At 41.2% G+C, this 13,865-nt stretch overlaps 1 protein-coding gene across 6 annotated transcripts in view; it reads right to left on the bottom strand.

Moving 5' to 3' along the window:
- The window catches only part of LOC124247438 (ectonucleotide pyrophosphatase/phosphodiesterase family member 1), a 194,605-nt gene extending 194,412 nt beyond the window's left edge, over positions 1-193 (bottom strand). For 4 of the 6 annotated variants that reach the window (XR_006890727.1, XR_006890728.1, XM_046676699.1 and 1 more), the window contains exon 1: positions 49-136. Coding sequence is in view for 2 of the 6 variants with exons in the window: in XM_046676695.1 (XP_046532651.1) it covers positions 1-193 (193 nt within the window). In the remaining 4 variants the exon portion in view is untranslated. The other 2 variants (XM_046676695.1, XM_046676697.1) reach the window with 2 other exon arrangements.
- Between the last annotated feature and the right edge of the window lie 13,672 nt (positions 194-13,865).

The following is a 13,865-nucleotide window of genomic DNA, read 5'->3' on the forward strand; positions in this document are numbered from 1 at the left end:
CCTTCTCCAGCGGCTCCTCCCCCACGTCCATGGGGGCCAGCAGGGACGCGGCCGCCTGCGGGTCCCCGGGAGCCGGGGACGCGTGGCCGCGGCTCGGGTCGCGGCCGTTCCCCGCCGGGTCCTCCCGGGAGCCGCGCCCGCCCTCACAGCCGCCACCGTGGCTCCCACCCCCCGCGCAGCCGTCGCGCTCCATCGAGACCCGGCTCGGCCCGCCGCCCCGCCGCGCCTTTAATAGGCCCAGTCGCCCGCCCCGCCCCGCCCCGCCCGGCCCGGCCCGGCCCCGCCCGCCGGACCCCTGGCCCCGCGCCCGCGCCCCGACCTCCGAGGGAGGGGAAAGCAACCCGACGCCCCGGATTATTTGGCTTCCTGTCTGATTTCGGGCTCCCGGCGTGTCGGTTATTTCGGGTCCTTTGCGTGGGCCCGTCTTGACCTTCCCCCCAGCCGCCCCTGCTCGCGCCCCGGGCACCGTCCGCGCACTTGCAGGAATCGCCCTGCGTGGCCTGGCGGCGCGGGCGGGACTGGAAGCGCAGAGTGTGGTCTGCACAGGCCATGAGCTCATGAGGCCCCAAATAGAGCGGGCGCAGGAGGAGGATGCGGCCGCCCAGGCTGTGCAGCTTCTCGAAGGCAGGAGAGCGGGGTCAGGACAGACCCTGCGTTTCTGGATGGACATGCAAATAGCCTATAGGGTGGGCGTGGGGGAGGCGACCTTTTCTCCTACGTAGAAACAAGCGAGAGTTCCCTAAAGCCCTGCCACCCGCTGCCTACGCTGCTCTGGGAAAGGAATATCCAACCTTAAAATATCTCCCTTTATAAATACGCGCACATACGAGAGACACTGAGTTCTTCACGGTTTTATGTGGCTTTTGGGGTTTTGTCACTGCTGTCGTTTTAATTTATTTACTTAATTAGTCCTTTTAGACTCGCTGCATTGAAGGCTTCAAAGTGTCAGCCTTGCGCCGTCCTGGGGTTGACGCTGACGCTTGGTTAGCAATATCGGACAATTGAACACAGTCTGAAAGACTCTGATACCGATGCGAGCAGTGGGCTGTAATCTTAGTGGGTTTTGATTCACCTCTGAATCTACAACTTTTACATTTCCTTCCTCATAGAAAAACCACAAGTGTGTAGCGGAGTGCGTCTTGCCTGTCAAGGGGAGTACAGTGACTTTTAAACAGTTCGTTGTCAACTCATTTTGATTACACGAATATATACAAATGTTTTAAAAAATGAGAATGGACTTTTAACAGATATAGTGTGTCTTGTCGTCTTTAAAATAGTCGTCTTGGAGTGCTTTCCATTTATATTGACTCATTCATTCAATAATGAATCCTTCAGTCTTTTGGCCTCCAACTAAGCATACCATCTCAAAGAGGAATAAAAGTATGTTTTTCCCAGGTGGTGCTCAGTCTGGTGGAACGGGGTGAGGGCAATAAACAAAAAATTTAAACCAAGTCATCTCTGCATAATGGAGTCACAAATAAGATATTATGACAGCTTAGTGGAAAAGGTAACTGACATCTGGAAGGAGTAAAGGCCATCCCTCAAACCATTATTGAGTCCTTTTTTTTTTTTTCAATTACCGTTGAGTCAGCTTACAAACCATCCAAGTGAAACAGGTTTTCACTATTTCCTAGTCACACATATTTTTTGCCCCAAACTTGGCTCCAGCTTTTCCTTTAACTGTTTCCAAAAATCAGATTCAAGGACAAAGATTTGCTCCACAGAGATTGATCAAATGAGTGTCAAAATTCTGAAAGCAGCTCAACGGAAACGTTCCAAAGTGGCTTTGAACCTGACAAAACAAACGCAATCAGAGTATTGTCTGCACCTCCCCGACCCCACCCACACCCAGTCGCTGTAAAGTCGCTGTAAATTCGCTGTAAAGGCTTCGCCCATTGGAAAGTCAGCATACAGCCTGCAGGGTCACAAACTCAAACATCAGGGCATCTCCAGGAGCATTGATGATGGAGGCGCCCCCTGCAGGTGAACTGTGTGCCCTGTTAAAGGGCGCAGTGTTCACTTAGCACACTGAGAGGCCACTCTGGGCAGAGAGATTTCTCAAGAGAAACAGGAAATGTAGATGTTTGTGTGAATGCTCCAGATTGCAAAATTTTGTCTACAAAACTCAGAAAAGCAATTTCTTTAAACACTTAAACGGCCAAACAAAATGTAACACATCTGCAGGGTGGGCCTGGCACATGGGCCACCAGGATGTGGTCTCTGCCTTATGCTCATTCCCTCTCCTGTGCCAGCTGGGACTTTTATGGGTAACTATAAAAATCCAGTTGAAATTCTAAAACCTGAAGAATAAAAATGGCTCGAGTATGGCACTCACATTGTTTAGCTGTGCACTCAGCAACGCCTGTGGAAGTCGTGCCTGGTCTTGTCTATATTCCAGTCTGAGGGACAGCTCCAAGCTCCAAAGGACAATAAAGTTATGAGACATGCAACTACTACACAACTTCTCTGATTCGTGCAAAGGTGAACAACGAGTTTTTCATCCTTAGTCCTAAACCCCTCTGTGTTAGTGATGGAGGGTCCTGCTCTAGCACGGCAGTAAAGATGATAGTTTAAGGTTTTACAAGATTCCTCAAGTTTTACTAAACAGAGAGATTTAAACATTTCTCCGTTGGGGCCTGAAAGTTTGGATGTAGATGAGACCAAAACACTAAACAAAACCCACTTATGTGTGTTGGAACTATGACTTCTCATACTTGAGAAACAACTGCTCTCGGCTTTTACAAAGTGAGATATGCTGTGGAGTAATTATCTTGGCAGCTTCTTGCTCCAGAGCCTCTCCAGCTCCCTCCCAGTGCCCAGTACAACACCACAGACATCTAGCCCAGTCTAAAAAGAGGAAAACCACACGGCTCTTTAATGTTTACGAGACTTAGAAAAAAAATTTTCCTTGGCGTTATTTTTAAGACTTTGTATGACATCCTGATTTCTCTTTCTTTTGAGTAAGCAGAAAAACACGCCTTCTGGAAGAAGCTTGGCTAACTACGTGACCTTGTACAGATTACGAGAACTGAGTTCCTCTGAGTCTTGGGTTCCTTGTTAATAAAATGGTGTTACAAATAATACCATAAAATTACACTACTGTCTCTAAATGCCAACAAAATGTTTAACATTTCTACAACTTTATGTACAAGTTTAAATTTATCCATTTAATATTTAAATCACCTATTCTCAACCCTAAGAAAGAAATAAAACAATTTAATTTTTGCAAAAGTTATGCATGGTCTATACATAATTTCTGGGAAGGTTTGAGAACTGCTGTTGGATATGCATCTGCAAAGGGAGTGCCGTGGGGTCGAGAAGGGACACTCATCCCTGGGACGGAAGAGAGACGCCTTGTTATCAGTCATGTAACAAAATCAGTGAAGGGAACCCAGAAGTGTAGCATGCAGCTGAGAGTAATAGAGACTGTGGGAAAATGTAAAGTGCAGGCCCACTCTAAAGGGAGCTGCTGCCCCATCCTTGACTTCTTGGTAAACCACAGGCTGTGCTACTCCCCATTGTCTCTTTTACGTCATTTTGCACAAGCCCTAAGGTTGCCAATAATCTGAATGGATGCCTGCCACTTTGCTGTTTGTTTTCTATATGCCTCAAGTCTTTTTTTTTTTTTTTGTCCTTCCATTCCTCCTTCACACATTTAAATTTGTGCTAAAATATTTTTATTAAAACATGTTAATTCCACTATTGAGTTTTAGCTTTTTTAAAATGTGATTTTCTTAGTAGTTGCTCTAGAGGTTATAATATGCATCTTGAACTTACCATCTACTTCAGATTAATGCTGAAAATTCTGGTAAAGCATAGCATTTTTTTCTATATTGTATCTCTACTTCTTCATCCCTCTCCTGCTATATTGTTATATATATGTGTGTGTGTGTGTATATATATATATATCATCCAAATGTTATATAAAGACAATGACGCAGTGTTACATTCATTGTTTAAACAGCCTTGTGTTTTTCTTTTTTTTTTTTGAGGAAGATTAGCCCTCAGCTAACTACTGCCAGTCCTCCTCTTTTTGCTGAGGAAGCCTGGCCCTGAGCTAACATCCGTGCCCATCTTCCTCTACTTTATATGTGGGACGCCTACCACAGTATGGCGTGCCAAGCGGTGCCATGTCCGCACCCGGGATCTGAACCGGCGAACCCCGGGCCGCCGAGAAGCAGGACGTGCGAACTTAACTGCTGCGCCACCGGGCCGGCCCCAACCTTGTGTTTTTCTAAGAACAGGGTACACACACACACTGATGGTTTTTTCCAGAATATGAGTCACACTTTTTGTTTCTTTGCATATATTATAATTTCTGGCTGAAAATTGGATTTTTAGAGACTGACATCAGCATCGTGGAGAAGCGCGTCGTTCCCTCAGTCTCTTTCCTTTAGGTTACAACTGAATGGACATGCATTAACCAGCAGAGGACTCCCTGCACGGCACAGCAGGACTTCTGAGAGATCCATGCAGCTGTGCATCTGAAGGTGGGTGGACTAGATGCCCAGGAGGGAGTGGAACTAGATAAGTGCACCCTTCCTGCTCCCCAGTATCAGTGAGCCCGTTCTTGAATCCTCACACAGCAGCCCCCCACAACTCTTAGAGGATGTGGGGACAGCCTGGCCTGCATGAAAGCTCTCAGAGTTGCAGCCCAGCCCATGGGAGCACCCAATGCGCTGTGGTCGCCCCACCTGTGGGAATGCTCTCCACTTAGTGGCGAGCTCAGCCCCTGTGTAGGTGCCTCTTTCCCCTAGCACAGCAGAGGTGAGAAGGTGCCCCACCCACTCAAATGGTGCCCCCACCCATGGAACACAGCAGCCCCTAGGGATCTACAAAGTGGTGGCTCAGCTCCTGTGTGGGTGCTCCCCACCCTTAGCACAGCGCAGGTGAGAAGGCACCCTATCTTCTCAAAAGACACCCTGCCTGTGGAGCACAGCAACCCATGGGGACCACTGAGTGGTGATTCAGCCCCTGCATAGGCACCCCTCCCACCTAGCGTGGAGCAGCTCAGCCAGCCCCCTGCTGAGCACAGAGGCCTGCCCACAGTGCCCTAACTGCCTGCCCAGTGCAGAGGCCCGGCCCACCTGACCATAACCTGAAGAATGACTGCCATCAGCCCAGGCAAATGCAGAGCAGCCCTAACCTTCCAGTAGATGGGATGGGATAAGAAAACACAGCTCCTGCTGGCTCCCCAGTGGTGGAAGGTGGAATCTGTGACCTGATACTCCCACAAATGTGCCAGCAAAGGATCAACTCATCAAACCACATAAAGAACTACATTAGCACTTCAGAGCAGAAGGGAAATGACAAGTCTCCAGACACCAATCCTGAACTCTAGAAAGTTAAAATCTAAATGACAGTGAATTCAAAATAGTTATCATAAAGAAACTCAATGAGTTACAAGAAAACTCAGGAAGACAGTTCAATGAGCTCAGGAATAAAGTTAAGAGCAGAAGGAAGACTTCACCAAAGAGATTGAAACTATAAAAAAACAAACAGAACTTCTGGAAATGAAGAACACAATTAATGAGATAAAAAATAATCTGGAATCCATAAGAAATAGAGCTAACTTTAAGAAGGACAGAATGAGTGTTTTAGAGGATAGAAATATAGAAATGCTTCAGGTGCAGGAGGAGGTGTAGGATTTAAAAAAATGAAGAAATTCTTCAAGAAATATCTGACTCAACTAGGAAAAGCAACACAGGATTATAAGTATTCTGGAGAGAGAAGGGAGGGATAAAGGAGCAGAGAATTTGTTCAAAGAAATAATAGCCGAAACTTCCCAAACCTTTGGAAAGAACTGGACTCACAAGTACTTGAAGCCAACAGAACTCCTAATTACAGCAATGCAAAACGACCTTCTCCATGGCATATAATAGAAAAACTGACAAAAGTCAATGACAAGGAAAAAATGTTAAGGGCAGCAAGGCAGTAGAAAATAACATAAAAAAGAACACCTATCAGGCTTTTGGTGATTTTTGGCAGAAACTTTGCAGGCTAGGAGAGAAGGGAATGATATATTCAAAATACTGAAAGACAAAAACTTTTAGCCAATAATACTCTAACCAGGGAAGCTATCCTTCAGATATGATAGAGAAATAAAAGCTTTCCCAGATAAACTTTTGTTATCATTGCCACTAGACCTCCCACAAAAGAAATGATTAAGGAAGCCCTCCTACCTATAAGCAAAAGGCAAAGGTTTACAAAACCTTGAGCAAGGAGATAAATAGATAGAAATGGAATATTTCAGCTCTATATCAGAATAGGTCCGTAAACAGTAGAAGGAAAGAAAGCATGAAAAATAACTATAAACACTTCAATTTAGTCACAAACTTGCAATACACAAAAGAACAGTTTGTGACAACAACAACTCAGAAGGGGAAGAGGTAAGGTATGGAACCTGCTTAAGCTAATGGAGATAAGAGGCTATCAGAAATGGACTATCTCAGCTATGAGATCTTTTATACAGATCTCATGGTAACCACTAAACAAGAATTAGAGCAGAACACACTGCATAAATAAAGAGAAAACTGCCAAAGAAAACCACCAAACTGAAATGGCAGTCAGAAATACAAGAGAAGAGAAACAATGGAAATATAAGACAACCAGAAAATAAAAGATAAAATGGGAGTATTAAGCCCTCATATATCAATAATCACTTTAAATGTAAATGGATTGAATTCTCCAATCAAAAAACACAGAGTGGCTGGATGCGATTTAAAAACCCAACAATATGCTGCCTGCAGAAAACACATCTCAGCTCTAAAGACAAATATAGGCCTAGAGAGAAAGGATGGAAGACAATACTGCCAGCAAATGGCAAGCAAAGAAACAGGTGTTGCCATACTGATATCAGACTTCAAGATAAAAAAGACAATGAGAGACAAAGAGGGGCAGTATATAATGACAAAAGGGACTGTCCACCAAGTGGACAAAACACTTATAAATATATATGCACCTAACACAGGAGCACCGAAGTATATAAAGCAACTGTCAACAGACCTAAAGAGAGAAATCGACAGCAACACGATAAATAGTAGGGGACCTCAACACCCCTCTTACATTGAAAGGTAGATCATCAAGACAGAAAGTCAACAAGGAAATAGTGGATTTAAAGGAAATATTTGATCAGATGAACTTAATAGATGTGTAGAGAACATTCCATCCAAAAACAGAAAAATACATATTCTTCTCAAGTGCACATGGAGCATTCTCAAAGATAGACCATATTTTGGGAAACAAGGCAAGCCTCAATAAATTTAAGAAGATTGAAATCATATCAAGCATCTTTTCTAAGCACAATACTGTGAAACTAGAAATCAACCACAGGAAAAAGCCTAAGAAAGCCACGAATATGAAGAGACTACACAACATGCAACTGAACAACCATTGGATTAATGAAGAAATCAAAGGAGAAAACAAAAAATACCTGGAGAAAAATGAAAATTAAAACACAACACACCAACTCTTATGGGATGCACCAAAAGCAGTGCTAAGAGGGAAATTTATAGCCATACAGGCCTACCTCAAAAAACTAGAAAAATCTCAAATAAGCATCCTTAAATTACACCTAAGAGAACTAGAAAAAAAAAAATGAAGCCCAAAGTCAGCAGAAGGAAGGCGATAGTAAAAATTAGAGCAGAAATAAATGAAATAGAGTCTAAAAAAAGATAGACAGTATCAATGAAACTAAGCTGGTTCTTTGAGAAGATAAACAAAATTGACAAACCCTTAGACAGACTCACCAAAAAAGAGAGAGAGAAAAGGCTCAAATAAATAAAATTAGAAATGAAAGAGGAGAAATTACAATGGATACCACAGAAATACAAAGGATTATAAGAGAATACTATGAAAAACTATATGCCAATGCTTTGGATAACCTAGAAGAAATGGATAAATTCTCAGACTCATACAACCTCCCAAAACTGAATCAATAAGAAATAGAGAATCTGAATAGACCAATCATAACTAAAGAGAGTGAAACAGTAATCAAACACCTCCTAAAACACAAGTGTCCAGGACCAGATGGCTTCTCTGGAGAATTTTACCAAACATTTAAAGAAAATTTAATACCTATCCTTCTAAAACTATTCCAAAAAATTGAAGAAGCTAGAACACTTCCTGACTCATTCTATGAGGCCACATCACCCTGAGACCAAAACCAGGCAAAGACAACACAAAGAAGGAAAATTATAGGCCAATATTGATGATGAAGATAGATGAAAAAATCCTCAACACAATATTGGCAAACTGAATACAGAGAGACTTTAAAAGGATCATACACCATCATCAAGTGGGACTTATACCAGAGGCAGAGGGATACTTGAACACCCACAAATCAATTGATGTGATACAACACAACAAAATGAGGAATAAAAACCACAAGGTCATCTCAATAGATGCAATGAAGGCATTTGAAAATATCCAACATCCATTTGTGATAAAAACTCTCAATAAAATGGCTGAAGAAGGAAAGTACAACATAATAAAGGCCATAGATGAAAAACCTACAGCCGACATCATACTTAACAGTAAAAAACTGAAAGCAATCCCTCTGAGAACAGGAACAAGACAGGGCTGCCCACTCTCACCACTCCTACTCAATAGAGTACTGGAGGTTTTGGCCCAAGCAATTAGGGAAGAAAAAGAAATAAAAGGTATCCAAATTGGAAAGGAAGACGGAAAACTCTCACTGTTTGCAGACGACATGATTCTATATATACAAAACCCTAAAAAGTCCAACAGAAAGCTATTAGAAATAATCAACAACTACAGCATAGTTGCAAGGTAAAAAAATCAACTTACAAAACTCCCCGTACAACACAAGGTGCTTTGTCCCTTCAGCTTCTCCCTCACTCCTTGAGGCAGATCTTGGGGCCCTGCAAGAACTGGCTCCAAATTCAGGACCTGTCGCTTACTGCTGATTTACTTTGGCCTGTAAAGTTAACTGACACCTCTCAGTTTCTGTTTCCTTATCTGCATTTCCCTTGATCATCTGGATATCATAGCCTGTGTCCAAAAGGGAAGCTAACTAGCCAAGCTGAACTAAACTCCTTTTGAAGTGGAATTATTTGGTTTGATCATCCCTTTGAGAGTTGGAAATGACACCAATGAAATATTGGACCATTGAGAGCTTTCCTCTTTCTAAGGTTTAAAATACTTTCTGTAGTCACCCAGACAACACCTCAATCCTTTCACTTATGAAGACATCACTAACCAGCTCTACCAGGCCAAAAGGGGCTCTTAGTTACTAGATTATCTTAGCTATCCAATTAAGAGTGGATATGGTAGAAGAGCTGGGATTAGGGCTCCCAGGAATGGGAGGCTTGAGGCGAGGTATGTGACAGCAGACATCCCTTTAAGGAGGTCTGGGACCCCATTTCTGGTGTCCATCAAACTGCCTGGGTTGGGCTACAGTGGGTGTGGAATCTGAGCCTGAGTGAGTCCTATCAGTGACTAAGGGGACTCTGGGACTCAACTCTAGTGGGGAGCTAAGGTCTTTGTCTTGTGTCAGTGTGGGTGCGGGCAGACAAAGAAGGGCCAGGCCCAAGATCAGGAAACTGTCCGGTGAGATGGAAGCGATTCTGCTGGAACTGGAAGTCAGGCTTCCTGGACAGTTAGTGGGAAACTGAGGATAGAACAAGATTAGTGGTAACAGGTGGATCTGCAGGCAGCATGTGCAGAGCTGTGAAGATTAGAGCAGCGAGGCTGACATTTGTGGACAATAGAACTCACATTCTCCACAGCAGATGCCGTTTGACATCTGCCTTTTTCAAATTTTTTTGGAATTTTACTGTGGCAAAAACACTTAACATGAGATCTACCCTCTTAACAGATTTTTAAGTGTCTAATACAGTATTGTGACGTACAGGCCCAGTGTTGTACAGCACATCTCTAGAATTTATTCACCCTGGGTAACTGAAATTTTATACCCATTGATTAGCAACTCTGCATTTTCCCCTCCCTGAAGCCCCTGGAAACCACCATTCTATTCTTTGCTTTTATGAGTTGACTCTGTCAGATGCCTCATACAAGTGGAATCATGCAGTGTTTCCCTTTCTGTGGTGGGCTTATTTCACTTAATGTCTGCAAGGTTCATCCGTCTGGTTGCATATTGTAGGATTTTGTATCTTTTTTAAGGCTGAATAAAGTTCTGTTGTATGTGCATGTATATATGTGTATATATATTATATTTATTTATACAACTTTAAAAAAATCCATCTATCTGTTGATGGACATTTTGGTTGTCTCCACGTCTTGGCTATTGTGAATAGTGTTGCACTGAACATGAGAGTGTTAATGTCTTTTCGAGATCTTGATCTCAATTCTTTTGGATAAATATCCAGAAGTGGGATTGCTGGATCATATGGTGGTTGTATTTTTAATTATTTGCATAAACTTCATACTGTTTTTCACAGTGGCTGCACTATTTTGCATTCTCGTCAACAGCGCACAAGGGTTGCAATTTCTCCACATCCTCACCAACACTTGTCTTGTTTTTTTGATAGTAGCCTTCCTAACAGATGAGAGATATCTCGTTGTGGTCTTGATCTGCATTTCCCCAATGTTTAGTGATATTGATCATCTTTTCTTATACCTGTTGGCCATTTGTATATCTTCTTTGGAAAAACATCTATTCAAGTTTTTAGACTGTTTTTTAATTGGATTATTAATATTTTTTTCTATTGAGCTGTAGGAATTCATTATGCATTTTAGAAAATAGTCCTCTAGCAGACATATGGCTTGCAAATATTTTCTCCCACTCCGTATTTTGCGTTTTCAGTCTCTTGATGGTTTCCTTTGCTCTGCACAAGCTTTTCCCTCTGATGCAGCCCCTCCAGTCTACTTTTGCTTTTGTGGCCTGTGCTTTTGGTATCACATCCATGAAATCATTACTGAGACCAATGTCATGAAGATTTCCCCCTACGTTTTTTTCTATGAGTTCTACAGTTTCAGGTCTTACATTTGAGTCTTTAATTCATCTTGAGTTGATGTTTGTTTATGGTATATGATAAGGGTCTAGTTTCGTCCTTTTGCATGTGGTATCCAGTTTTCCCAGCACCATTTGCTGAAGACACTATTCTTTCCTTATTGTATATTCTTGGCATTCTTGTTGAGGGTCAGTTGACCATATATGCGTAGATTTATTTCTGGGCTTTCTATTCTGTTCATTGGTCTATATCTCTATCTTTATGCTGGCACCATACTGTTTTAATTACTGTCGCTTTGTCTTATATTTTGAAACCAGGAAGTGTGATGCCCCTAGCTTTGTTTTTCTTTTTCAAGATTGTCTTGGCTATTCAGATATTTTTTGTTTCCATAAGAATTTTAGAATTGATTTTTCTTTTTTTATAAACAATGCCATGGGGATTTAGACAGATGTTGCATTGAATCTGTAGATCTCTTTGGGTAGTAGGGACATTTTAACAAGATTGAGTCTTCCAATCAATGAACATGGATGTGTTTTCATATGTTTATGTCTTCTTTAATTTCTCTCATTAAAGTTTTATAGTGTTCAGTGTACAAATATTTCACTTCTTTAGTTAAGTTTATTCCTAAGTATTTTGTTCTTTTTGATGCTGTTGTAAATTAGTTGTTTTCCTAATTTCCTTTTCACAGTTCGTTATTAGTGTATAGAAACACAACTGGTTTTTGTGTGATGATTTTGTATCCTACAACTTTACTGAATTCATTTATTTTTTTTCTTCATCTTATTCTTCCCAAAGCCCTCCAGTACATAGTTGTGTATTCTAGTTGTAGGTCCTTGTAGTTCTGCTATGTGGGACGCCGCCTCAGCACAGCTTGATGAGTGGTGCCACGTCCATGCCCGGAATCTGAACTGGCAGAACCCTGGGCCGCCAAAACAGAGTGTGCAAACTTAACCACTTGGCCACAGGGCTGGCCCCTCATTTATTAGTTCTAACAGTTTTTTGCGTGTGTGGAGTGGTTTTAGTCTTTAGGGTTTTCTATATGTGCGATCATGTCATCTGCAAACAGGGACAAATTTGCTTCTTCCTTTCTGATTTATATGACTTTCTTTCTTTTTTTTTTCTTGCTAATTGTTCTGGCTAGGACTTCCTGTACTATACTAAAAAGATGTGGTGAGAATGGGCATCCTTGCCTTCTTCTGAATATTAGTGGAAATGTTCTCAGATTTTCATTGTTGAGTATGCTGTTAGCTGTGGGCTTTCCACATATGGCTTTTATCATGTTGAGGTAATTTCCCACCTATTCCCAGTTTGTTGAGAGTTTTTATCATGAAAGAGTATTGAATTTTATCAGACACTTTTTCTACATCTATTGGGATGATCATGTGTATTTTATCCTGCATTCTGTTGAAGTGGTGTATTACATTAATTGATTTTCATATGCCAAACCATCCTGGCATCCCAGGGATAAATCCCACTTGGTCATGGTGTAGGATTCTTTTTAATATTCTGGTGAATCCAGTTTGCCTCTACTTTGTTGAAGATTTTTGTATCCGTGTTCATCAGGGGTATTGGCCTGTAGTTTTCTTTTCTTGTGCTGTCTTTGTCTGGTTTTGGTATCAGGGTAATGCTGACCTTGTAAAATGATTTTGGAAGTGTTCCCTTCTCTTCAGTTTTTTGGGAGAGTTTGAGAATGATTGGCATTAATTCTTCTTTAAATATTTGGTAGAATTCACGAGTGAAGCCATCTGGATCTGGGCTTTTCTTTGTTGGAAGATTTTTGATTACTGATTCAACTTCCTTACTAGTTATAGGTCTGTTCAGACTTTCTGTTTCTTCATGATTCAGTTTGGGTAGGTTGTATGTTTCTAGGAATTTATTCATTTCCTCTAGATTATCCAGTTTGTTGGCTATAACTCTTCATAGTAGTCTCCTAATGCTTTTTATGTCTGTGGTATTGGTTGCAATGTCTTCTCTTTCATTTCTGATTTTATTGATTTGAGTCTTCTCTCTTTTTTTCTCAGTCTAACTAAACCTTTGTCAATTTTGTCTTTTCAAAACACCACCTTTAATATTGTTGATTTTTAAAACTGTCTTTCTATTCTCTATTTCATTTATTTCTGCTGTAATCTTCATTGTTTCCTACCTTCTGCTAATTTTGGGTTTCATTTGTTCTTTTTCTGGTTCCTTGAGGTGTAAAGTTAGGTCGTTTATTTGAAATTTCTTCCTTTTCAGTGTAGATGTTTATCACTATGAACTTCCCTCCTAGCATTGCTCTTGCTATATCTGTACATGCTTTGTTTCACCTACTCATCCTTTTAGTCTTTTGCTGCTTCTTATAGTTTATAGTTACTACAGATATATGTTTATTCCATTTATACTTTCAGATTCTTTTGCTTGGTACTTGTTTCTTGAAAAAATGTTCTTTTAAGCAGTAAAATATGCAAATGGTAAACTTTTTAAAACAATATTAATGGGTGTATAGTAAAGAAAAATCAACAAACAAAAACCCCTCTCTTTCCTGATCTTCCTAGTTTTTTTCTGCAGAAGCAACTACTCTTATTGGTTTACTGTGTGTCCTTCCAGAATTATTCTATTCAGTCATAATTTAGATTATTAAGACCTGGAAGAAACAATGGTAGAAGACCTTGCTTTCTGTGAGCTGTTCTACAATAGCTCTGGTTCAAAGACAGTTGGTCCGAAATGGTAGTCAGCAGGTGTATCCTGTTTAGGACAGCCTAACTAGGGAGGTGGCATGTTTTCACAAAAATAGTAGCTTAGTTTGTATTTTATTTTATACCCTATGCCTTTAGGCATTTATGAATTTGACTGTGTCAGCCATGTTTCAAGGAAATAGAAGCAGAAACTGACTTTATATTTCTATGTATTATATGATATTTTCCCAACTTAAAATTTTTAATTATGTAAGTAGAT

The sequence above is a fragment of the Equus quagga genome, chromosome 11 (genome assembly GCF_021613505.1).
Source record: "Equus quagga isolate Etosha38 chromosome 11, UCLA_HA_Equagga_1.0, whole genome shotgun sequence".
Taxonomy (NCBI): Eukaryota; Metazoa; Chordata; class Mammalia; order Perissodactyla; family Equidae; genus Equus; species Equus quagga.